Source organism: Chlorocebus sabaeus, chromosome 3 (genome assembly GCF_047675955.1).
Source record: "Chlorocebus sabaeus isolate Y175 chromosome 3, mChlSab1.0.hap1, whole genome shotgun sequence".
Lineage (NCBI taxonomy): Eukaryota > Metazoa > Chordata > Mammalia > Primates > Cercopithecidae > Chlorocebus > Chlorocebus sabaeus.
The window spans coordinates 21,114,845-21,140,041 of record NC_132906.1 but is presented as its reverse complement, the minus strand read 5'-3'; the positions used below and the strand labels follow the sequence as shown (position 1 = coordinate 21,140,041).

The 25,197-nt window shown below is 39.8% G+C and overlaps 2 protein-coding genes across 23 annotated transcripts in view; one reads left to right on the top strand and one right to left on the bottom strand.

The window, feature by feature from the left end:
- EPSTI1 (epithelial stromal interaction 1) overlaps positions 1–25,197 on the top strand; it is a 315,408-nt gene that overhangs the window by 207,545 nt on the left and 82,666 nt on the right. The window lies entirely within an intron of this gene.
- On the bottom strand, positions 2,441–14,186 carry FAM216B (family with sequence similarity 216 member B). Its single transcript, XM_007960256.3, is given in 4 exon segments — positions 2,441–4,848; positions 6,555–6,675; positions 9,030–9,058; positions 9,061–14,186. Coding segments are annotated over 4 exon segments (414 nt in total). The 5' UTR covers positions 9,125–14,186; the 3' UTR covers positions 2,441–4,648.

Genomic DNA, 25,197 nt, shown 5'->3' with positions numbered 1-25,197 from the left:
AGAGATGAGTTCAATTCCTGGATATCCTTGTTAACTTTCTGTCTCGTTGATCTGTCTAATGTTGACAGTGGAGTGTTGAAGTCTCCCATTATTATTGTATGGGAGTCTAAGTCTCTTTGTAAGTCTCTAAGGACTTGCTTTATGAATCTGGGTGCTCCTGTATTGGGTGCATATATATTTAGGATAGTTAGCTCTTCCTGTTGAATTGATCCCTTTACCATTATGTAATGGCCTTCTTTGTCTCTTTTGATCTTTGATGGTTTAAAGTCTGTTTTATCAGAGACTAGTATTGCAACCCCCGCTTTTTTTTGTTCTCCATTTGCTTGGTAAATCTTCCTCCATCCCTTTCTTTTGAGCCTATGTATGTCTCTGCGTGTGAGATGGGTCTCCTGAATACAGCAGACTGATGGGTCTTGACTCTTTATCCAGTTTGCCAGTCTGTGTCTTTTAATTGGAGCATTTAGTCCATTTACATTTAAGGTTAAGATTGTTATGTGTGAACTTGATCCTGCCATTATGATATTAACTGGTTATTTTGCTCGTTAGTTGATGCAGTTTCTTCCTAGCCTTGATGGTCTTTACATTTTGGCATGTTTTTGCAATGGCTGGTACCAGTTGTTCCTTTCCATGTTTAGTGCTTCCTTCAGGGTCTCTTGTAAGGCAGGCCTAGTGGTGACAAAATCTCTAAGCATTTGCTTATCTGTAAAGGATTTTATTTCTCCTTCACTTATGAAACTTAGTTTGGCTGGATATAAAATTCTGGGTTTAAAATTCTTTTCTTTAAGAATGTTGAATATTGGCCTCCACTCTCTTCTGGCTTGAAGAGTTTCTGCCGAGAGATCTGCTGTTAGTCTGATGGGCTTCCCTTTGTGGGTAACCCGACCTTTCTCTCTGGCTGCCCTTAAGATTTTTTTCTTCATTTCAACTTTGGTGAATCTGGCAATTATGTGTCTTGGAGTTGCTCTTCTCGAGGAGTATCTTTGTGGCGTTCTCTGTGTTTCCTGGATTTGAATGTTGGCCTGCCCTACTAGGTTGGGGAAGTTCTCCTGGATGATATCCTGAAGAGTGTTTTCCAACTTGGTTCCATTTTCCCCCTCACTTTCAGGCACCCCAATCAGACGTAGATTTGGTCTTTTTACATAATCCCATACTTCTTGCAGGCTTTGTTCATTTCTTTTTCTTCTTTTTTCTTTTGGTTTCTCTTCTCGCTTCATTTCATTCATTTGATCCTCCATCGCTGACATTCTTTCTTCCAGTTGATCGAGTCGGTTACTGAAGCTTGTGCATTTGTCATGTATTTCTCGTGTCATGTTTTTCGTCTCTTTCATTTCGTTTATGAGCTTCTCTGCATTAATTACTCTAGCCATCAATTCTTCCACTTTTTTTTCAAGATTTTTAGTTTCTTTGCGCTGGGTACGTAATTCCTCCTTTAGCTCTGAGAAATTTGATGGTCTGAAGCCTTCTTCTCTCATCTCGTCGAAGTCATTCTCCGTCCAGCTTTGATCCATTGCTGGCGATGAGCTGCGCTCCTTTGCCGGGGGAGATGCGCTCTTATTTTTTGAATTTCCAGCTTTTCTGCCCTGCTTTTTCCCCATCTTTGTGGTTTTATCTGCCTCTGGTCTTTGATGATGGTGATGTACTGATGGGGTTTTGGTGTAGGTGTCCTTCCTGTTTGATAGCTTTCCTTCTAACAGTCAGGACCCTCAGCTGTAGGTCTGTTGGAGATTGCTTGAGGTCCATGCCAGACCCTGTTTGCCTGGGTATCAGCAGCAGAGGCTGCAGAAGATAGAATATTTCTGAACAGCGAGCGTACCTGTCTGATTCTTGCTTTGGAAGCTTCCTCTCAGGGGTGTACTCCCCCCTGTGAGGTGTGGGGTGTCAGGCTGCCCCTAGTGGGGGATGTCTCCCAGTTAGCTACTCAGGGGTCAGGGACCCACTTGAGCGGGGAGTCTGTCCCTTCTCAGTTCTCAACCTCCGTGTTGGGAGATCCACTGCTCTCTTCAAAGCTGTCAGACAGAGTCATTTGTGTCTGCAGAGCTGCTGCGTTTGTTATTGTTTACTGTGCCCTGTCCCCAGAGGTGGAGTCTACAGAGACAGGCAGGTTTCCTTGAGCTGCTGTGAGCTCCACCCAGTTCGAGCTTCCCAGCAGCTTTGTTTACCTACTTAAGCCTCAGCAATGGCGGGCGCCCCTCCCCCAGCCTCGCTGCTGCCTTGCCGGTAGATCACAGACTGCTGTGCTAGCAATGAGGGAGGCTCCGTGGGTGTGGGACCCTCCCGGCCAGGTGTGGGATATGATCTCCTGGTGTGCCTGTTTGCTTAAAGCGCAATACTGGGGTGGGAGTTACCCGATTTTCCAGGTGTTATGTGTCTCAGTTCCCCTGGCTAGGAAAAGGGATTCCCTTCCCCCTTGCGCTTTCCAGGTGAGGCAATGCCTCGCCCTGCTTCAGCTCTCGCTGGTCGGGCTGCAGCAGCTGACCAGCACCGATCATCTGGCACTCCCCAGTGAGATGAACCCAGTACCTCAGTTGAAAATGCAGAAATCACCGGTCTTCTGTGTCGCTCGCGCTGGGAGTTGGAGACTGGAGCTGTTCCTATTCGGCCATCTTGCTCCGCCCCAGGACTTAAGTTCTGATAGTGTATATTGACATTATGAGTTCTAGCAATAGCATTTTCTCTAACAGTTAAAAGTGGTAGCCTTTGCTAAAAGTTACAGGTTGTCCTCTCTTCCTTCCCCTTTGTTTATCTTTCTCGATGTCCTCCCAGGTACACCCCTTTCTCCCAGCACCATAACCAATCACATTTCTTTAAGTTTCAAGTAAGGTACTCAAGTGCAGGGGCACATTATCTTCTTAAAAGGGAGAACCAACAAATGGAAACTTTTGTACCAACTTAAATCTATTTGTCCTTCTTGTGGACCTGTGACATTCACCTGTCAGTCTGCTCTTAAAAGCCTCTATCGAATGCAAGGTGCTTCTGAGATTTTTGATACAGGGATGCAGCTTAGAATTGTAAGTGGCCTCCTTGATATTCTGCATCACTAGGTAAGGCTTACACAGCAAATACCTATGCCCATCAAAAAATAGTCTAAGATAAAAGTGCAGGCAAGCAGATCAGAGGATATAAAAGGCCCATTGTGAAAACAATAGGAAGGTTAGTATAGGCCAAGTTAGGTCTCCCACCAACCTCTCTGCTTTATGAGGCTATCATGCAGCTCATCCCAGTCGCACTGGAGTCTTTTCTTCTTTTAAGTCTATGTAACAATTTCTAACTTAGAACTGTAAAGGTATTTAGAATACATGTCAGGGCCAGAATTTGCAGAGGTCAAGAAGTGTCTTTATGATTAAGTGAATGATCCCAGCAAGGTCAGTATTAGTTTCCTCAAGACTTCTTATCAGACTAGTGGGCCAACCACGCTTCCTATTCCTCCCAAAGAAAAGTCAGACAGGAGCTCAGAAGTAGTGCTTGACCTCAATACTAGTTTTCAGAATCTCATGACAAATTTTATATGTTATATGTTCATGATTGCAAAGAGAAGATAATGATTTTTTTCTGATAATAATGCAGCATATTCCTTTCAGATCAATGTTAGCACATCTCTTGTCAATCAAGTTTATATTCCACCTCAACCAATTCCTTTCATAGGCATTAGCTGATTTGAATGGGGTGATGTATTTTAAAATGATGAGGAAGAAGCATTTTTTTTTGTTTTGACTTTACTTGAGAACTGGTGACTGATTTTTAACACACACACACAGACACACACACACATACACACACACACACACAAAATCTCTGGTGATGAAAATAACCATTAAATATAACTAACGCAACACTATGCCATTTATTTGATGAACTGACTCACTGCTATCTCACTTTTTGCTTAGTATAGTTTTGTGTACTTTGCTTAAAACATTTGAGGCCACAGAAAGCTTGGACTTGAAATCAAGTCTTCAGGGCTATTTCACATTCTTTTAAGAGTGTTTCTTCAGCTGCCGGGGAAAGATGTGTGCATGAATTCTCTTATCCATGTCAAGGCCGGTTACAGCTGCATAAAATCAATTCAGCTGTGGTAGACTGATAAGTGCACATTTCAAGATGACACAACGTGATCAAACCAGGTGAGAACTAAAAGAGCTTTGGGACCATATTAAATGCCATTGCCTGATGGGGAAGAGGAGAGGAAGGAAATGTACAGGCCAGTTGTTGCTGGGATGATATAGTTTTGTAAGCCCTCTATGATCCGTGTTAACCCCGTGTTGTTATGTATATTTTCAAAATGTATACACGATAGTTTGCAAGAAATGGTCACCCAGTGACAGAGGACCTGGCTCCTTCTGGTCACTTGTCCCCTTTCACTGTTTTGAGGACTTCTCTGGGAGGTTCTAATTCAAAGGAAACTTTTACTTTGAAAGCTTTAAAAGTCCTTTTACTCTACAGATGTTATGTGGAAAGGCTTGCTTACTCTAGGCTCCATTGCTCTTAAACCTCTTCGTCTTGCTGGCAAAATTTTTATGAATCAGAGATTACTTTTAGGTCTGGGGTTTATATTAGAAATTATTCACCGTCATTCAACAAATATGCACTAAGCACCCACTAGATACCAGGGATACATGGGCAAACTTCCTGTTTCCGAAAATGCTGCCAAGTCTCAGTTCCTGAGCATTTGGCCCCTTTTACTTTGGGCCCTAGGTAGAACCACAGACACAGGTAGTACTGATGGACATCTTCTTGTCATGGCTGAAGTTTTCCAGGAAATGGTTCTTTGAGGAGCTACCTTGGCTGAGGCTGTCTTGGTTGAATCTCTAGGCACAAGAGCATAAGACAAGGCTTCCCATTGAGTAATATAGCCTAAGGGAAAGAAATGAGAGAAACTTCAAAATCAACAATTTTACAAAGCAAATAAGAAAACAAAACTGCAAACATTTACTTATGTGTACACAATTTTTTCTACTCTTGTGGTGAGCATGCCCAGATTATATGATCTTTGAAGACTGGAAGTGTATTTTTCTTCTTTTGCATTTCTCATTCAATAAGTTAATAAACACTTAGTCATTGATTAACATGTCAAATTATTTGGAAAGGGACTTGAGCCATGATATCTTCGATAACAAAACTTTCTTCAAACCAGAAAGGTATGTTTGATCTCTCTCAGTGTTTCTCAACATGTAGTCTGCAGAACACCAACTGGTGAATCACTGGGCTGAGGCCACATGCTTTTTCAAAATGCTAATTAAAAATGCAGATTTATGACTCTAAAGACCTTCTGAATCAGGAACTCTGAGGGTTAAGCTTGGAAATCTGCATTTTGATAAGGTACCTGGTGGATTTTATATGCACTAAGCATTGAATACTTCCGCTTCTGGATTCATTAGCTTCTATGCAATTTTGCTATAAAAACAAAGCTACTAGATGATGCTTCTAGTGACACTTCAGGCAATCATGTGGACCAGACTGAATCCCGGCTTCTCTGTTTACTATTCAATAGTTGCATGACCCTGGTCAAGCTATTTAACTTGTCCATGTTTTAGTTTTCTCTTCTGTAAACTGTAGGTCATAAAGACACCTGCCACGTAGAGGTGTTTGAATGTTAAATACAATACCTGCAAAGTTCTTAGACGAGCACCTGACACATAGGAAGCCCTCAATAAAAGGTACCTATTGTTATTGTTTTTATTAAATCAATTGCACAAACCACACTTTCCGTTTGTGTAAATACAAAAACAACAGTATAAAGTAGATGTGCTAAAGCCAGGTGAGTAGGTTTTTGTTTAAAAAGCACTCTAGTGGAGTTAGGAGAACGGTATGATGAAGGGCAGCCAGCAACTGAAAGCATTTCCTGCCAAGAAAAGGGACTTTACAACAATTATGCCTTTCGGTAAGTTGATGCTTACAATTTGTGAAGGTCTTTCACAACCATTATTTCATTTGTGCTTCATAAAATCTAAAGAGGTTGAAAGAAGAGGAGAGACAGCAGAGGATGGGGCTGAAAATGTATAAACTTCAGAGGTGACAGCTCTGGCTTGAAGTCCTAACTAACATTTATTACCTGTGTGTGATCTTGATCAAGTTACATAACCTGCCTGAGCTTCCATTTTCTATGCCATAAATTGGAGATAAAATGAGATATCATATGTAAAGCTCTTGGCACAATGTCTGGAACGTGGTCAATGAACAATAAATGTAACTATTATTGTCGTGAGTAAACCAAGCTTCTGAGTTTGCACACAGCAAGGAGCTGAGCTGTGCTTTGAGCCTCGCCTGGTTTTGTAAGCCCAGACCCACTGATTTACTTAAGTTCCCACAAATCTCAGAGAGTTGACATTTTATCACAATCCATACTTGAATTTCTTTAAACCCTATTAATTTACCCATAAAACCTTGCTTTCCATTGTCAAGAATAAGCACTTTGAAACTTGGTTAACCAACTACTATGTTGATAAAATAGCATGCCAGTAGATGCCATTGTACTTGAATTATTTATCTGGAAACGACTTCTGGCTACAGCACAAGTTGATTCCTTAGGTGCTTAGTTTGGATCACGTAGTTAAACTTACCAAGCAGCTGTTGGTGCTGAAGGCTGTGAATGTAGCGGGGCTGCAGGGCCTCCCACTGGGGCCTGGAGTTGTAAATCCTCATAATGCTGTAAAAGTAGCGCTGTTGCCCTTGGTTGAGGTCCTGTCGGAACAGAACAGGTGATTTTGATGAGTCTGTGGAGTTCCACAGCATTCAAATTGTGATGTATTCAAAGCTAACTTTTATGGAAATAAGAGGCTTCTCTTGCTAAACATATATATATTTTTAATGTGCAACAATTGGAAAATAACAATTGGGGAGTTTCCTCTCTTCATTTGCTTAAACAGCCTTCTGCTAATCTGTATGATGATGAAAATATGTGAGTAAAAAATTCTAGGTAATTGTCTTGAACTGAGGGACATCTAAGGATTTACAGGATCTTATAATTTCATTGATCCTTATTGAGGAAAGTAGGTTGTAATAAGCTACACAGAGCTGAAGTATGCTAGGCCTCTGGACTGGTAGAAAATTTCCCACTGAAAGTTCTCAAAAGCAAGGGAAATAGATGGATGAATAATGTGGTAAGGGTTCATTATATCATTAGTAAAAAGGTGCCATGCATGAAAACAAAGAATGTAAACAAGCTCCCTAAACAGTCAAGGAAGGTTTCCTAAATGAGATGATCATCTTATCTGAGTCTTAGATGAGGAATTTCCTTAAGGGACTAGAATACTGGTTCTCAAATGGCATGCACAACACCTGGAAACCTGTTAGAAATTCTAACTTTTTTTTTTTTTTTTAGTTCAAAGGGAACATAGAGTCTGATTGTGAAAAGACTTAGGGGAAGATGATGGAAACCTTTTAGCTATGTTAAGAGTTTAAGGATTAACTATCCTATGAGGAGCCATCGAAGGTCTTTAAGGCAGTGACTCTCAACAGGAATGATTTTGACTCCCAGGGGACATTTGGCAATGCCTGCGAAATGTTTTGATTGTCCTAATTGGTGGGAGGAGGAGGGAGTGCTCCTTACATTCAGTGAGTAGAGGCCTGGGATTTGCTCAGCATCCTGCAAAGCACAGGACAGCTTCCCATGCCTTTCCAACAAATGATCCAACTCAAAACACCATACTCTCAACTGACCAGATTTGCATTTAAAAAAATGGCTCTGCAGTGGAGAATGGCTCAAGGAAAGAGATCATTGGTAGACAGACCATTTAAAAGGCTACTTTCTTAAAGGTAGAAAGAAATAAGAAGGGTCAAGACTTCAATTACTATTACATACCTAAGATATCTTAAGTGTTCATTATATACTGTGCTCAGCATTTTGCATTCGTATTTGCAGGTATTTTGCATGCATAATCTCTTAATTTTCAACAATCCGAGGAGATGAACAATTTATTCTGTTCACTTTACAGATAGGGAAACAGATAGTGGCATCAACATTCTAGAAAAATCAAGATAAAATAAGTTCACCCTGGGCCAAAAAATTCAAAACAATAATAGAGTTTTCAAAATGAGTTGGTAACTATGCAATAGAAACTAAACTTAAGATAATTATATGTAAAGGTAGAGTAAGGTGACTTTTACCTGTTAGACATTTTCTGTGGGCCTGAAATTTGTGAGTTAGCGTTTTGTTTTTATTTTTTTGGCCATAAACTTAATATCGACAATCTATCTGGAGTGAAAGTAGCAAAGCCAAGTGCTTCATAATTTGAGATACTATTTCAGCTTTAGTTTCTGAAGTAGATATTTTAAAGGATAATATATTTGAAGAGAATGAATTCCACTCCTGAATAACTAATTTTGCCTTATAAAATGATTGAGAACAAGATAATATGAAAATTGGAAGCCAATTTCAAGAGCAGAACTCCAAAGTGCAATGGGAGTTTCCATAGAAGATAAAAATCTTAAAAGTGATGATTTTATTTTACAAAGCCAAAAAATGCCTACTTCTTTTCCTTAGTAAAACCCTAAACTTCCTAAATGAGAAGTAGCAGGTAACATTACTAATATTCTTACCCTGTTGTTGATCCTTCCTTGAGGGTTTAGGAGAGAACTGAAATTTTTACAGCCTATTTATTAGAATGGCTTTAACTAACTTTGACTAAAAGGAGCTCTTCAAAAGGCAGCCACAGTGTGGCCAATTAGTAAGTTTCCCATTGCTGACAGTGGGTCAGCCATGAAGAGGTGACCGTCTACCAGAGCTCCTGAAATGGGGCGGGTGTAGGAGGTTACCCAAGTGCTCATTAATTCACTCATGCATGGCCTTCAACATTCAGCAAGGGCTTATTTTAGGACAAATATTCTTCCTAATGCTAGGTAAACAAAGACAGCAGAAAAAGTCCTCAGACCTTGAAGGACAGACAGGTCACTCTATCTGTGAAAGAAAGAAAAGAAAAGAAAAGAAAAAGGAAGGAAGGAAGGAAGGGAGGGAGGGAGGGAGGGAAAGAAAGAAAGAAAGAAAGAAAGAGAGAGAGAGAGAGAGAGAGAGAGAGAGAGAGGGAGACAGGCCATACCTTTAGTAAGGAAGTATCATAGATGGAGAAACTCGAATGAAAAGAAGCTGTGGAACATTCCAGAGCTTTTGTTGTCTTTTCCAGTTTTGTCCCATCGTTTATCCTGTACCTCCAAGAAACAACAAAGTATAGCATAAAATTTCTTTTAGCTCAACCGGTTTTGGGGATGTACTTAAGTAAATAAGTAAGCAAGTGAATGAATTTTTAAAAATGTAATTTGTTCTAAGGGATAGGAACATTTGCTCACATTTCCAAGTAATTGAACATCACCACACTACTTAATTCCACACCTTTTCTTAGTCTTGCCCTTTATTTATGAAAATAATTATTAATTATTTATGAAGTTAAGGAATAATTCAGAGCCCTTGTCTTTCTGTTTAACTGTTTGGAACAGCTGGGTTGTAGAGCATACTATTTTTATAATAGTAATTTTTTGATAATTTTAAATACTATCGATTATCATATCTGATTCTAAAAGTAATATATATTATTTTGGAAGATTTGGAAGAATTTAAAAATTGAAGGAGAAAATAAGATTACTCATACAAGTTAAGCATCCCAAATCTAAAAGTCCAACATCTGAAATACTCCAAATCCAAAACTTTTAGTGCCCACATGATGCTCAAATGCTCATTGGAGCATATTGGATTTTGGATTTTTGGATTTGGGAGGCTCAACTAGCAAAGATAATGCAAATTTTCCAGAATCAAAAAAAAAAAAAAAATCTGGAATTCAAAACACTTCTGGTCCCAAGCATTTTGGATAAGGCATACTCAACTTGTATCTAATTATCTATAATTATTGTTCGTATTTGGTCGATTTCCTTTTACTTATTTATTTATATATATTTTGTGAGACAGAGTCTCACTTTATCACCCAGGCTGGAGCACAGTGGTGTGATTATAGCTCACTGCAGTCTTGAACTCCTGGGCTCAAGCTATCCTCCCACCTCAGCCTCCTAAGTAGCTGGGACTACAGGTACACACCCCACACCCAGTTATTTTTTAAATTGTTAGTAGAGATAATGTTTCCCAGACAATGTTCTCCCTATATTCCCCAGGCTGGTCTCAAACTCCTGGGCTCAAGTTATCCTCCACCTCAGGCTCCCAAAGTGCTGGGATTACAGGTATGAGGCACCACGTTGAGTTTCACTTTCCTCTTATTTATTTATTTTTTCTGTGTACATTGTGTGTAATTTTAGAAAAGGGAGATCATAATTTGTATGTTTTGTGCACTTTCTCAGATCATTAAGTATTCCTTAAAAATATAATTTTTAATGGTAGTATAGTATGCCTTTACATCATTCTCCACTTCTTGCAAATTTAGATGTGCAATTTTATAGCATTGTACTATAAAATAAACTATTAAACTTGTCATGTTTCCACTTGCCTGACAAAGACACAGAATAAAGGAGTCACATTTGCTATGATTAAGTCTCCTTTCCTGGTGATTTAGGGTTTAGAGTCTGAAGGGTGTATAATAATATGAATTTAACAATCCAGCAAGAGTAGACATTTTGGAATCAGTTGCCAAGTCACAGAGTGCAAACCCAGAGTATTTTCCCCTCTGCTTACTCCTTTGTCTTTGTTAGCAGTGTGAATTACTGAATGATAGAAAGTAAGACCACAGCAAATCAAGCATAGTAACAATCTGCTAAACATAGATTATTATCAATCCCTGCACCATGTACTAACTGAAGAAAATAAACTATAATAGAGGCTGTATGGCCTTTAGAACTAGAAAGACTTGAATTTCTTTCCTTCTGTAAGCCTCAGCCCTCTCATCCTTATGACAGCAGTTACAATGCCTACCTTATTGGGTGTTTGATTCACTGAAATCGTGAATATAGAATGCTCTCACTTTATGCCAGTTTCTTCTCTCTCTACCCAACCTTCATGCATGTTCAGACACACAAACACATACGCACACATAGGTTCACAAACATACACATGCTTAAGGAGTATTGTAATACGTGTGGAGACTCATTTGAGTTCATATATCGAAGGTTCCATTCTTCCAGAAGAGAAATTTATTAGGAAAACATTAGTCAACATCTCTGTGTGTACTGTTTCTGCTATATAAACGTATAAATTAAACTATAAATATTTTAAATGTGTGCACTCCGGAAACCATACCAACCAAGATATACTCTTTTAATATTCTCTGTGATTGACGCTTATGCTCTATCCTGTACTCAAATCATTTCAATAACCCTCCTCCCATTTTCCAGATCTGTAGAACAGAGAATAAATATGCTTCAAGCTGAAAAGATTTCTTGTCTCCTCAAATAGCATAAGGAAATGACTGATGCTCTTTCTTATGGCAACAATTCATGTATGCTTTTCTGGAGCTACTGCTGAATAAACTTACCTATTCAAGTGGCCTATACCTGACACAATTTGATTAAAATACTCATGGAATTCAGAGAGAAAAACATCTTCAAAATAATATATCTGAAACAAAAACACAGATTTTCCTAAAAAGAACTTACCCTATACTGTAGTTGCCCTACTTTTAAAAGCTGGCATTCATATTCGGTGTAGTTTTCTTACGCAGACTCTGTTCATACGGTGGTGGTGATGGAAGTCTGTTGATAAGCTGATATCCAAGTAACATCGTGTGATGAAACAAAGAGCTGGGGAAATCTGGCTGCATGCCTTTCTTCACTTCTGGGTAACATTCAGCTACACAGTTTGATATTTTTTCTCCAAATTTTGTGTCTAATCAAGTATCATCTTCTAAATTTACCATATCTGCGTTCTATGCAGATAGGGGGGAGTAACACGCATACACCCTGAGATCCTAAATATTAAAGGTCAAGAAATCCATCAGGGCAATGGGCCATGACATAAACATTTCCAAAATTTGGAGTCAGTAGTCCCTTTCCCCATTGCTCAGGATGATGAAGGAAGAATTCCTGAATATAGAGGCATGGGCATGATTTTGACTGTGGTAACATATGAAATTATTCCATAGTTTAAGCTAAGTTCCTTTTCATTTTGTGGGGGAGTAAGATATTCTCCATATGTTATCTTAATTAGAGGCTACATATGATGATAATGAACCTGTGGCATAAGACTAGAGTCCACACTGACCTCATCCTTTCTTCTGTGACTGCATTATTCTACTGGCTTCCTTTATTTCTCAAGTGTCCTCCTTCTGAATGCCAGCTTATCTGCAAAGATGAAGAGTTCCTAGAGGAAAGGGAAGAAGAAATATCAAAAGAAAACACATTCAAAATTCTTAGGAGACTAAGGGGAAGAAAAAAGCAGGGAGATGAGAGTGATGAATCATATGCCTTAAAGAAGAAAGGGCTCAACAGATGCAAAAGTCTTGCATTTTTTCCCCAATAATTTGAATGCAGACCTCCTGGGAAATAGGCACAGCACAAACAAGTGTCTGTAAATGCCAGTGAATAACATAAAATCTTTCACTGGATCTGAGAGGTTGATGATTCTTTACCAAGAGATAAAGAACAGTTGTGTGCAGAGTTGACACTGTCAATCGAGTCTTCCTCAAATGTTTTTCCAGGATATGATGAAATTCATTCTGGGTGCACTGCATCTGCTGATGTTGCACACACATGCTGAAATTCCTACCAGCTTGCATTGGACCCTACTCAATCAGGAGAACAGTAACAGATCTGGGTGTTTGACAGAGGGCATTTAATGTAAGGAATCTGTTATGAAAATATATAAATGGGTTAGAGGAGTAAAACAAGGAGGGTTAGGTTGTCCAAGGATCGGCGATTGCACTAAACTATGATTGCACGTAGAGCTGGAGGACAAAAGGGAAAATGATTTTACCCACAGCCCATGGACACTGTGCCATAGAGGCTGCTTCCTTTGGAGAACTGCTCCCTGAGCAGCACCTCAGGAACCTGCACTCACCAGGCACCCTTGCTTCTATGTTCTTGCCCAAACTGCTCATCCTACTGTTGCTGTCACTACTGTTGCTGTCCATGTGGCTGCTGCTGCCGGCACTGCCATAGGTGCAAGCAGAAAATAATTTTTTAAAATGGCTTCTTCCCTCCAGGCTTCATGTCCTGCCCTCCATTGAATGCCAGCTGGCAAGGGATTTTGGGAAATGTATTTTGCAGTCTTCCTACTACTCTGATAAAAAGAAGGGTATAGAAGAATCAACATGAGGCTGACAGATGGTGGACACTCTCTAACACAAACACAAATCTAAGAGGTACCTTTGGGACATATGAAGTCAGGCAGGAGACTGAAGGACTTAGACATACCGTCAGTGTTTACCCAATATCACTGAAAGTTGTCATTTTATAAGAAAGGAGGAAATAAGATAAAACTAGCTATGTAGATGGTATCAAATAATGAGATATAAATTTGTAGACATATTTTAAAATTTAAGAATGAAGAAGTAATGTATATCCTAAGTTTGGGACAAAAAATGTTTTCCCAAAGGGTAGTTTAACATTTCAAAAATAATTTAAACTGATTACAAAAAAAGGAATAGAAACACCCATAATCTAATTACTATAGGGAATATGATGTCAACTGTTAGTAGAAAAGATGTACTATTTCACAGTTAAAATATTGGTACAGCAATAAGATTCACTGCTTAAGACATTGGCTATTTAGAAGATGGGTGATAAAGTGTTTTCATGGAATACCAGGGTAAATGTGACCTCATGGGTGATACCAAGTGAGGAAGAGGAACACCTGATTGGAATCCAAGATGAAGTTAAACTCTAATTCAAAGAAACTCACCTGCTAGAGGGAGAGTGTCACTGTACATCATGGAGGTACACACTTTCCCGAAAAACTATGAACCCAGAAGGAAATGCTCTGCTCACATCCTTTTGCCAGGATCCTCTTAGCTGCAGAGATGCCTGTGAGGATGTCTCCGCTAGGCACTGACAAGCTCCCTTGACCACCCAAGCCCTCAGAGGACCTCCATGCTCCTTAAGGAAGAGAAGGCAGTGTCCCTCTCCCAACTCTACTGCTGTTTATCCCCTGGACTCTACTTAGTCTTCTAGAGTCTTGGTTGAATTTCATTTCCCATTGAGCTATGTAGTCCCTTGAACTTAAACTTTTTTGGTGGGGGAGGGGTAGTTATTCCTTATTATCTTGTTTTTACTTTGACCTATTCATAGAAAACCCCTACTTTTCTGAGATTCCAAAACAAAAGCTGTCATGTACACAAAACCTATTGGAGCCACTGGTCACAAAAACAGGGTTATTTAGAGTCAGTCTTAGTTTGGATTATAAGAACCACTTTTAGCGAGTGAAAACTACTTGGGACACTTAGAAGCAGTGATTATCGGCAAAGGAAAAACTGGATGTGGTCAGATATGTGCTAAGACTTTGGAAAAACAGATTTCAAACAATTCAGGAAAAAAGTCTAAAGTGGACTTGAGAAGGGAATATCCAGAGATTTAGTTTCAACCCTATAATCTCAAATAAAATCCATAGAAGAAAGAGATAAGATATCAAAAGAAACCAGAGTAAGTCCACCGGGAACTCACAGAGAATTCTAGACTCGAGGTCAGGTTATTTTTAAAAATCATAATTTACCAAAAAAGATTTTTCATTAGAGACTAGCAATGGTTCTCTAAAAACAGATCCCGATAAGCACAACTGTTAAGTATGAGAGTCAGTACTCAAATCCATGATTGCCTGAAATCTATGATTTCTTCCCTTGATCTCTGGAATGAAAAGGGAATTCAAGCAGCCCATGCTATGCTATAATAGAACATTATCCCTTTTATTCAGTCATTACTTACAGATGAAATTCATGCCTCACAATTCTTTCTGTCCTTGGGTATGTTCCATTCCCACCTGGAATACTGCTTGGCTGAATAAGGGGAGGCTTCACTTTCACAAAGACGTATGGTCATAATTCTGGAGCAGGATATTAGTCTTACTATGCCAAGTCATTGGCCTTCTAATAAAACTCCTAGAAAGTCTTCATGTAAATAGGCATCCAGTGAGCCAGTCCAGTCAGCCCTTGAATATATCCAGTCATATTCAAATTCATAGTGAATATCGAAGTCTTTTTTTAGGTCCCTGGCTATAAAAACATTCTCCAAGTGTAGTCTGATTTTTTAAAAAGTGAATTGGATAATAAATACCATGCAGCACTCCACAATGGATTATCAGTGCAACTTTGTAAACATGTAAAAGATCAATACTGATTCCTGGCAAGATGGCTGAATAGGAACAGCTCTGGTCTGCAGCTCCCAGCCAGACCAATGCAGAAGAGGGGTGATTTCTGCATTTCCAACTGAGGTACCTGGTTCATCTCAATGGGACTGGTTAGACAGTGGGTGCAGCCCACAAAGGGTGAGCAGGAAGTGTGAGGGGTCAGGGAACTCCTTCCCCTAGCCAAGGGAAGCCATGAGAAACTGTGCCATGAGGGACTGTGCTATCCAGCTCTGATACTATGTTTTTCCCATATTCTTTGCAACCCACAGACCAGGAGATTCCCTCAGGTGCTTACACCACAAGAGTCCTGGGTTTCCAACACAAAACTAGGGGGCATTTGGGCAGACACAAAGCTAGCTGCAGGAGTTTCTTTTCATATCCCCGTGGTGCCTGGAATGACAGCAAGACAGAACTGTTCACTTCCCTGGAAAGGGGGATGAAGCCAGGGAGCCAAGTGGTCTTGCTCAGTGGATCCCACCCCCATGGAGGCCAGCAAGCTAAGATCCATGGCTGGAAATTCTTGCTGCCAGCACAGCAATTTGAAGTTGACTTGGGAAGCTCGAGCTTGGTGGAGGGAGGGGCATCCGCCATTACTGAGGCTTAAGTAGGCAGTGTTCCACTCACAGTGTAAACAAAGCTGTCTGGAAGTTTGGATTGGGTAGAGCAAACCGCAGCACTACAAAGCCGCTGTAACCAGACTGCCTCTCTAGATTCCTCCTGTCTGGGCAGGGTACCTCTGAAGGAAACGCAGCAGCCCCAGTCAGGGGCTTATAGATAAAACTCCCATCTCCCTGGAACAGAGCACCTGGGAAAAGGGGCAGCTGCGGAGACAACTTCAGCAGACTTAAACGTTTCTATCTGCCAACTCTGAAGAGAGCAGTGGATCTCCCAGCACAGCTCTGCTAAGGGACAGACTGCCTCCTCAAGTGGGTCCCTGACCCCTGTGCCTCCTGATGGGAAGACACCTCCCAGCAGGGGTCAACAGACACCTCATATAGGAGAGCTCCAGCTGGCATCTGGTGGGTGCCCCTCTGGGATGAAGCTTCCAGAGGAAGGAACAGGCAGCAATCTCTGCTGTTCTGCAGTCTTCGCTGGTGATACCCAGGCAAACAGGGTCTAGAGTGAATCCCCAGCAAACTCCAGCAGACCTGCGGAAGAGAACCCTGACTGTTAGAAGGAGAACTAATAAACAGAAAGCAATAGCATCAACATCAACAAAAAAGACAACCACGCAAAAACTCCATCTGTAGGTCACCAACAGCAAAGACCAAAGGTAGATACATCCATGAAGATGAGGAAAAACTAGCGCAAAAAGGCTGAAAATTCAAAAACCAGAATGCCTATTCTCCTCCAAAGGATCACAATTCCTCGCCAGCAAGGGAACAAAACTGGATGGAGAGTGAGTGTGATAAATTGACAGAAGTATGCTTCATAAGGGGGGTAATAACAAACTCCTTCGAGCTAAAGGAGCATGTTCTAACCCAATGTATGGAAGCTAAGAACCTTGAAAAAAGGTTAGAGGAATTGCTAACTAGAATAACCAGTTTAGAGAAGAACATAAATGACCTGATGGAGCTGAAAAACACAGCATGAGAACATTGTGAAGCATACACAAGTATCAATAGCTGAATAGATCAAGCAGAAGAAAGGGTATCAGAGATTGAAGATCAACTTAATGAAATAAAGCATGAAGACAAGATTAGAGAAAAAAGAATGAAAAGGAACGAACAAAGCCTCCAAGAAATATGGGACCATGTGAAAAGACCAAACCTACGTTTGATTGGTGTACCTGAGAGTGACGGGGAGAATAGAACCAAGCTGGGAAACGCACTTCGGGTATTATCCAGGAGAACCTGCCCAACCTAGCAAGACAAGCCAGCATTCAAATTCAGGAAATACAGAGAACATCACAAAGATACTCCTTGAGAAGAGCAATCCCAAGACACATAACCATCAGATTCACCAAGGTTGAAATGAAGGAAAAAATATTAAGGGCATCCAGAGAGAAAGATCTGGTTACCCACAAAGGGAAGCCCATCAGACTAACAGTGGATCTCTCTGCAGAAACCCTACAAACCAGAAGAGAGTGGTGGCCAATATTCAACATTCTTAAAGAAAAGAATGTTCAACCCAGAATTTCATATCCAGCCAAACTAAGCTTCATAAGTGAAGTAGAAATAAAATACTTTACAGACAAGCAAATGCTGAGGGATTTTTGTCATCACCAGGCCTGCCTTACAAGTGATCCTGAAGAAAGCACTCAATATGGAAAGTAAAAACCAGTACCAGTCACTGCAAAAACAAATCAAAATGTAAAGGTCATTGACACTATGAAGAAACTGCATCAACGAATGGGAAAAATAACCATCTAGCATCATAACGACAGGATCAAATTCACACATAACAATATTAACCTTAAATGTAAATGGGCTAAGTGACCCAATTAAAAGGCACAGACTGACAAATTGGATAAAGAGTCAAGACCCATCAGTGTGCTGTTTTCAGGAGACCCATCTCACATGCAAAGACACTTACTGGCTCAAAATAAAGGGATGGAGGAAGATTTACCAAGCAAATTGAAAGCAAAAAAAGTCAGGGGTTGCAATCCTAGTCTCTGATAAAACAGACTTTAAACCAACAAAGATCAAAAAAGACAAGGGCATTACATAATGGTAAAGGGATTAATGGAACAAGAAGAGCTAACTATCCTAAATATGCACCCAATACAAGAGCACCCAGATTCATAAAGCAAGTTCTTAGAGACCTACAAAGAGACTTACACTCCCACACAATAATAGTGGGAGACTTTAACATCCCACTGTCAATATTAGACAGATCAACAAGAGAGAAAATTAACAAGGATATTCAGGACTTGAACTCAGCTCTGCACCAAGTGGACCTAATGGACATCTACAGAACTCTTCATCTCAAATCAACAGAATCTACATTCTTCTCAGCACCACATTTTACTTATTCTAAAATCAACCATATAACTGGAAGTAAAACACTCCTCAGCAAATGCAAAAGAACGGAAATAATAAGAAACTGTCCCTCAGACCACAGTGCAAACAAATTAGAACTCAGGATTAAGAAACTCACTCAAAACCACACAACTACATGGAAACTGAACAACCTGCTCCTGAATGACTACTGGGTTAAGGCAGAAATAAATGTTATTTGAAACCAATGAGAACAAAGACACAGTGTACCAGAATCTCTGGGACACAGCTAAAACAGTGTAGAGGGACACTTAAAGCATTAAATGCCCACAGAAGAAAGTGGGAAAGATCTAAAATTGACACCCTAACATCACAATTAAAAGAACTAGAGAAGCAAGAACAAATTCAAAAGCTAGTAGAAGACTAAAAATAACTAAGATCAGAGCAGAACTGAAGGAGAGAGAGACATGAAAAACCCTTCAAAACATCAGTGAATCCAGCAGGTGGTTTTTTGAAAAGCAAAAAGAAACTATCATCAGAGTGAATGGGCACCCTAGAGAATGGGAGAAAATGTTTGCAATCTATCCATCTGACAAAGGGCTAATATCCAGAATCTACAAGGAACTTAAACAAATTTACAAGAAATAAACAACCCCATCAAAAAGTGGGCAAAGTATATGAACAGACACTTCTCAAAAGAAGACATGTATGTGGCCAACACACATGTGAAAAGAAGTTCATCATCACTGGTCACTAGAGAAATGCAAATCAAAACCACAATGAGATACCATCTCACACCAGTTAGAATGGCGATCATTAAAAAGTCAGGAAACAACAGATGCTGGAGACGATGTGGAGAAATAGGAATGCTTTTACACTGTTGGTGGGAGTGTAAATTAGTTCAACTATTATGGAAGACAGTGTGGCAATTCCTCAAGGATCTAGAACTAGAAATACCATTTGACCCAGCAATCCCATTACTGGTTACATACCCAAGGATTACAAATCATTCTACTATAAAGAAGCATGCACACGTATGTTTATTGCAGCACTATTCACAGTGGCAAAGTCTTGGAACCGACCCTAATGCCCATTAGTGATCAACTGGATAAAGAAAATGTGGCACATATACACCATGGAATACTATGCAGCCATAAAAAAGAATGAGTTTATGTCTTTTGCAGGGACATGGATGAAGCTGGAAACCATCATTCTCAGCAAACTAACACAAGAACAGAAAACCAAACACTACATGTTCTCACTCATAAATAGGAGTTGAACAATGAGAACATATGGGCACAGGGAGGGGAACATCACACACTGGGGCCTTTCAGGGGGTAGGGGGCAAGGGGAGGGATTGCATTAGGAGAAATACTTAACGCAGATGATGGGTTGATGGGTGCAGCAAATCACCATGGCACATGTATACCTATGTAACAAATCTGCACATTCTGCACATATATCACAGAACTTAAAGTATAATAATAATAATAAAAATAAAGATGAATACTAAAAACTATGTTTTCACACAGTGTCATTTCCTTTTGTTGTTATTGTTGTCGTTAATAAGGATAGGGTTCTGGGACTTTTAGATGCAGATCTGGTGTTTCAGCATTTGACAGAGTGCCTTGTGAAATCCTCATATACAGACAAGTGCAATTTCAAACTTGTTAAAATTTTATACAAAGGGATGTTGGCTAATGGATCAATGACAATTTGGACAGGTTTTTGGTGGCATGCCCTGATCTATTCCATCATTTTTTCAAGGACTTTAATGAAACACAGTAGTCAAGCCTATCAGATTTTCAGATGACAGAGATTTAAATGGGATGGAAAACACAGTGGGTTACAGAATCGGGATACAGAAAGACCTTGACAAGTTAAAGTGATGGGCTGCATCTAACAGGATGAACTATAATAACAATAAAAACAAGAATCTGCATCAGAGTTTCATTGCTAGTTGGATGAATACAGAAAGGGAATGGGGTTTAGGGGCTGTTCAGGCACAAGGGAAGTGAATGCAAGATGAGTTAATGTGGCTGCTAGAGGGATTCACAGGCTTCATCAACAGAAATACAGTTTCTAAAACAAGGGAGAGGCTGGGATGGCCCTGATGTGCCTTGTGCTGCAGTGCTGTGTCCACACAAGGGACATAGGGAAACTGGGATGTGTAGATAAAATAAAGGTGCTATGCTATAGGATGTGCCAGCATATGTGTTAGACCTACCAACCCTGGAAAAGACCTACGGCAGAAGGGGCTAGAGATGGACCATAATGTCACAAAAAATATCCAAAGGACTGGCACATTTAAGAGAGAAGAGATTTACTCTGTATATTCCTAAAAAATAAAACTTAGGATCAATAAGTAGAAGCTATAGGGATACAAATTTCTAATGGAATGGACAAACATAGGAAGGAATGAACTTCATATTGCCAGAAGTCTTAAGAAAAATAGGCTCACTTGACGAGGACACTGTACCGGGCATTTAAGCATTACAGTGGGTCACCAACTCTATAATCCTGTTATTCTGAAAGCCATATATTACTCACTCATCCATCTCACGAGCACCACCACCATGCCGTCCTGCCCCTTCCGGATATTACCCATCCTTCTATCCATAAGTTTCAGCATTCTAAGTTGATAAAAACAAGAAAATTGGTCAATTCTTACATAACTGTTCTAGGCTATGCACTCATTTAAGCCTCTCAACAATACTATGAGCTATATACTGTTAATATTGCCATTCTTTCCTACGAGCAAATGGAGGTAAATGAGCGTTAAATAACCCATCTGTTATGGACTGAATGTTTGTGTGCCCCAAATGTGTAGGTTGAAGCCCTAGCCCCCTACATGATGGTATTCAGTTGTGGGTCTTTGGGAGGTGATTAGGTTTAGATGAGCTTATGTGTGTGGAGTTCCCGTGATAGGATTAGTGTCCATACAAGAAGACGGAGAGAGACCAGAGCTGTTTCTCTCTCTACCATGTGAGGACACAGTGAAGAGGCAGCCATCTGCAAGCCAAGAAGAGAGCCCTCACCAGGAACTGAATCTGCTGGCATTTTGGTCTTAAACTTCCCAACCTTCATAATGGTGGAAAATAAATGTCTCTTAAGCCACCCAGTCTGTGGCATTTTTTTCCAGCAGCCCCAGCTAAGGTGCAGCACATATCCATGCAGTTGGGAAGGAGGAGATTTGGGACCTATACTTGGGCAATCTTGCTCTATGCTGCAGCATCTGTGCCCTTTGTTTGTGGCATGAGTTTAGCTCTAAAATGAGGAGTCAGTGGAAAGGTGCTTGTTTCAGCTCTTCTTACCATTTGTGTAGGAATCTCACTTTTTTTATTTTTTATTTTTTTGGGCCCAGATGTATTAAGGAGACAGAGAGGACTATGAAAGTCCATGGAAGATGATCGGACTAAAAAGATTGAAGATGAAACCTCCATTACACATGGAATATTGCGATATGGGGAGATGGTGCACCTAAAAGTAAAGGAAGATTCTTTGAAGCAAATGAAGCTATGGGGAACATGGTTTTGTGGAGGGACATCCTAAACACTTAGGTATCTGCTGAATTAGCAGGCAGTGCTGACTGAATAAACCAATGATGTCATAAATAAAAATATAATACACAACATCTGCTTACAAACCAGAAATAATTCTAGGAATTGTCAAATATGTTAGCTTACGTCATAAAAACAGAAAATTCTTAGAGTTAATTAGTTCTAGGTTTCTATATTGACATGTATTACTGAGAATACATTCAACTGCTGGTGCCTAACAAATTGCAGCTTAAACAAATAAAAACGTATTCTTGTCACTTTATAAGAAACGAAGGAAAATGGTTGGTAGTATTGGTTCGTTGATTTGGGGGCTGGTATCTGTGATTCTCTTGGCCTTCTCGTCATGAAAAAGTGGCTACTTCATTCAATATCAGGATGTGGCACTGAGCAAGGAGTTTATCTTCATGTACCTTTCTCCTACCAGAGAGTAAAACTATCTCCCAGAAGCTTCCCAGGCAATTTTACCTAATATCTCACAGGCAGGTGTATCAGTCAGCTGAACAAACAACCACAAAATTATCTCAGGGACATGCAACAATACATGTTTATTTCTTTCTCATATTTCTGCAGCTCGGCTGGGATTTCTCTACTTTAGGCTGCAAGTTTTGGCAGATCAGCCAGGGAAGCTGCTCTACTCCATGTGTCTGTTATTCCTGTGTGACGTGAGCTACCCAGGGCATGCATTCTCATGGTAAAAGTCAGAAGCTCCCTGAAGGGCAAGCCTAGGCTTGGAATTGACACACTAATCCTGCTGCCCATATCCCAAGGTCAAAATCAATATTGCAGGAAAGTATACTCTTCTCATGGAGGTCACGGGAAGGGGGTAAATATTTGCTGAAGGATAATCTATTCTGTCACAAAAGGACTGGATTGAGGCCGATTCCTAGGCCGGAGGTGACCTTGACCGCCCCAGAAGCTAAAGGATATTTATCCAAAACACACAAAACATTTATCCAAAACTACTGATATATTTTGGATATTTGTCCCCTCCAAATCTCATGTTGAACTGTGATCCCCAGTGTTGGAGGTGGAGCCTGGTGGGAGGTGTTTGGGTCATTGGGATGGATCCCTTGTCAATGGCTTGGTGCCCTCCCCACAGTAATGAGTGAGTTCTTACTCTACTAATTCACATGAGAGCTGATTATTTAAAAGAGTCTGGCACCTCTCTTGCTGTCTTTCTTGTCATGTGACATACCTGCCCCTGCTTCGCCTTCCATGGTGATTGTAAGCTTCCTGAGGCTTCACCAGAAGCAGATGCCAGCACGGTGCTTCTTATGCAGTCTGCAGAACCATAAGCCAAACTAAACCTGTTTTCTTTATAAATTACCCAGTCTTGGGGTATTTCTTTATAACAATGCAAAACGGACTAACACAGCTGCTAACAAGGAAGAATGAGGTAAATGGCTTTTAGATAGGCAAGGAACAATGGGGTTGTGATCAAGAAGGAATTTTTATAGTTTTATCCACATTTTTAAATACAAAAGCACTAACATGCAGTGTGTTTAAGCAAATAATTTTCTTTTTCTGCTTTGTACTTGGGAAGAAGATGAGGAAGAGAACTACCATTTATTATGTGCCTAGTATATGCCAGAAACTGTGCTAGGAACTTAAGATAGGCTATTTTATTTATTCTTCATAACCCTTTGAGATAAATATTATTTTTATAGTTTTTATGGAGGAAAAATAATGGAGACTTTGAGAAGTAACTTGACAATGTATATATATCATACAAAATAGAGCCAGGATTTATCCCAGGTTTGTTGGCACTAAGGCTTTTATTCTTTCTATTATACCATGTTGTCTTTATTCAATTTAATCGTTATTTCTAGAACATTCTATGTAGAGTCTCATAGAATAAACTTAATTCCCCTCACAGAGGATAGTTCCTTCTTTGCGTGAAATGAGTAATTTTCTCTAAGTTATTGCCTCTGAAGGTGAAAAATAGTTCCTTCAACAATCCCTTGTATCATGTGTGTAACTTCCGTGATATTGACATTTTTTAGAAAGTCTCTGTGTAGTCAGATGTAGAAGAAACCCTTAACCAAAACAATCAAGACTAGTAGCTGGCTTGGTAATCACTGGAAGGCAATTGAAGCAGGAATTATTTTAAAAATAGTGGCTGGCTATGTTGGTGCAAGCCTGTGATCCCAGCACTTTGGGAGGCCCAGGGAGTAGGACTGCTTGAGACCAGGAGTTTGAGAACAGCCCGGACTACAATGCCTCTATAAAAAACAGAAATAAACAATTAGTTGGGTGCAATGCTGCGTGCTTGTAGTCCCAGCAAGTAGGGGGGCTGAAGCAGGAGGATCACTTGAGCCTAGGATATCAAGACCAAAGTGAGCTGTGATGGCACCACTGCATTCCAGACAGAGGGAGATTCTGTTGTTAAAAACAATAGTAATAACAATAATGTTAATAATGCTTATATGTTTTAAACATATTATTTTAATTTAAAACAGATATTAATACTTTCATTTTGTAATCTTAGAGTTAGGGCCAGGGCCTTTTATTTGAGCACAAGCAGCACTCAGTATTTGGCAGGATGCACTAAAACTACTGTGTTAATTACAAGGAGCATTTGGAACTGTGCCAAGATGGATCTTCGATTGTCCCAATGGCTAGAGGCTACACTACCATAGTGTTTAGTGGGTATAGACCAAAGAGGCTAAATGTCTCCATTTTGAACAGTCCTGCTAAATGAACCAACTTATCCACAATGTCAATAGGGCTCTCATTGAGAAGCCTTGGATTGTTTGGCTAATGGGATTTCACATTAACTAACATAAAACATATTATTGCACACTCTTGATGCATCATCCATGATTTCCAGTTTTGTTTCCTTAAAATGGAAGGAGATATTGTAAGACATTTGTGAAACAAATGGGATACAGGATCCTCCTAGCTTTTAATTACTTTTTCCTTCTTTTGCAAGTATCTTATCCACATCTTACTGGGAAGCACTTTCTTCGTGACTCATTTATTAATTCTTCCAAGTCTTTTAACTTAGTTTTTGTAGAAACTACTTTTGTAATCAGTAGCTTTTATAGTATTTAAAGTGTTTATATAGTATTTAATTAAAGTATGTATTTACAATAACAAGTGCAATAACTTAAACAGGTTTGGGAGCTCACCCACCTTGGTAAGTACACAAAATAACTGGGACCACCATTAACTAATCAGGAGATTTCACACCAAAAATATTGATTCGGAGAACTTCCACTAAAATATGCTTCCTGGAATTGCCATTAATGATCTAAGGAAAGTCCCTGGCAGCCCAAATTGCAGATGTATAGATTGAAATCTTCTGTGGTTGAATTCCCCATCAGGCTTGTTGCTTATTTTCCTCTTTTTTTTTTTTTTTTCCCAGTTTTGCTGGATCTTCTGCTTTTGTATCCTTTGTTTTGTTTTTTAAACCATTTATTGGTTATTCAGTATACAACATGAAACCCAGAGAACAGTAGCCTAATGAAACACAGCTTTATTTTCCTTGCAGATAATG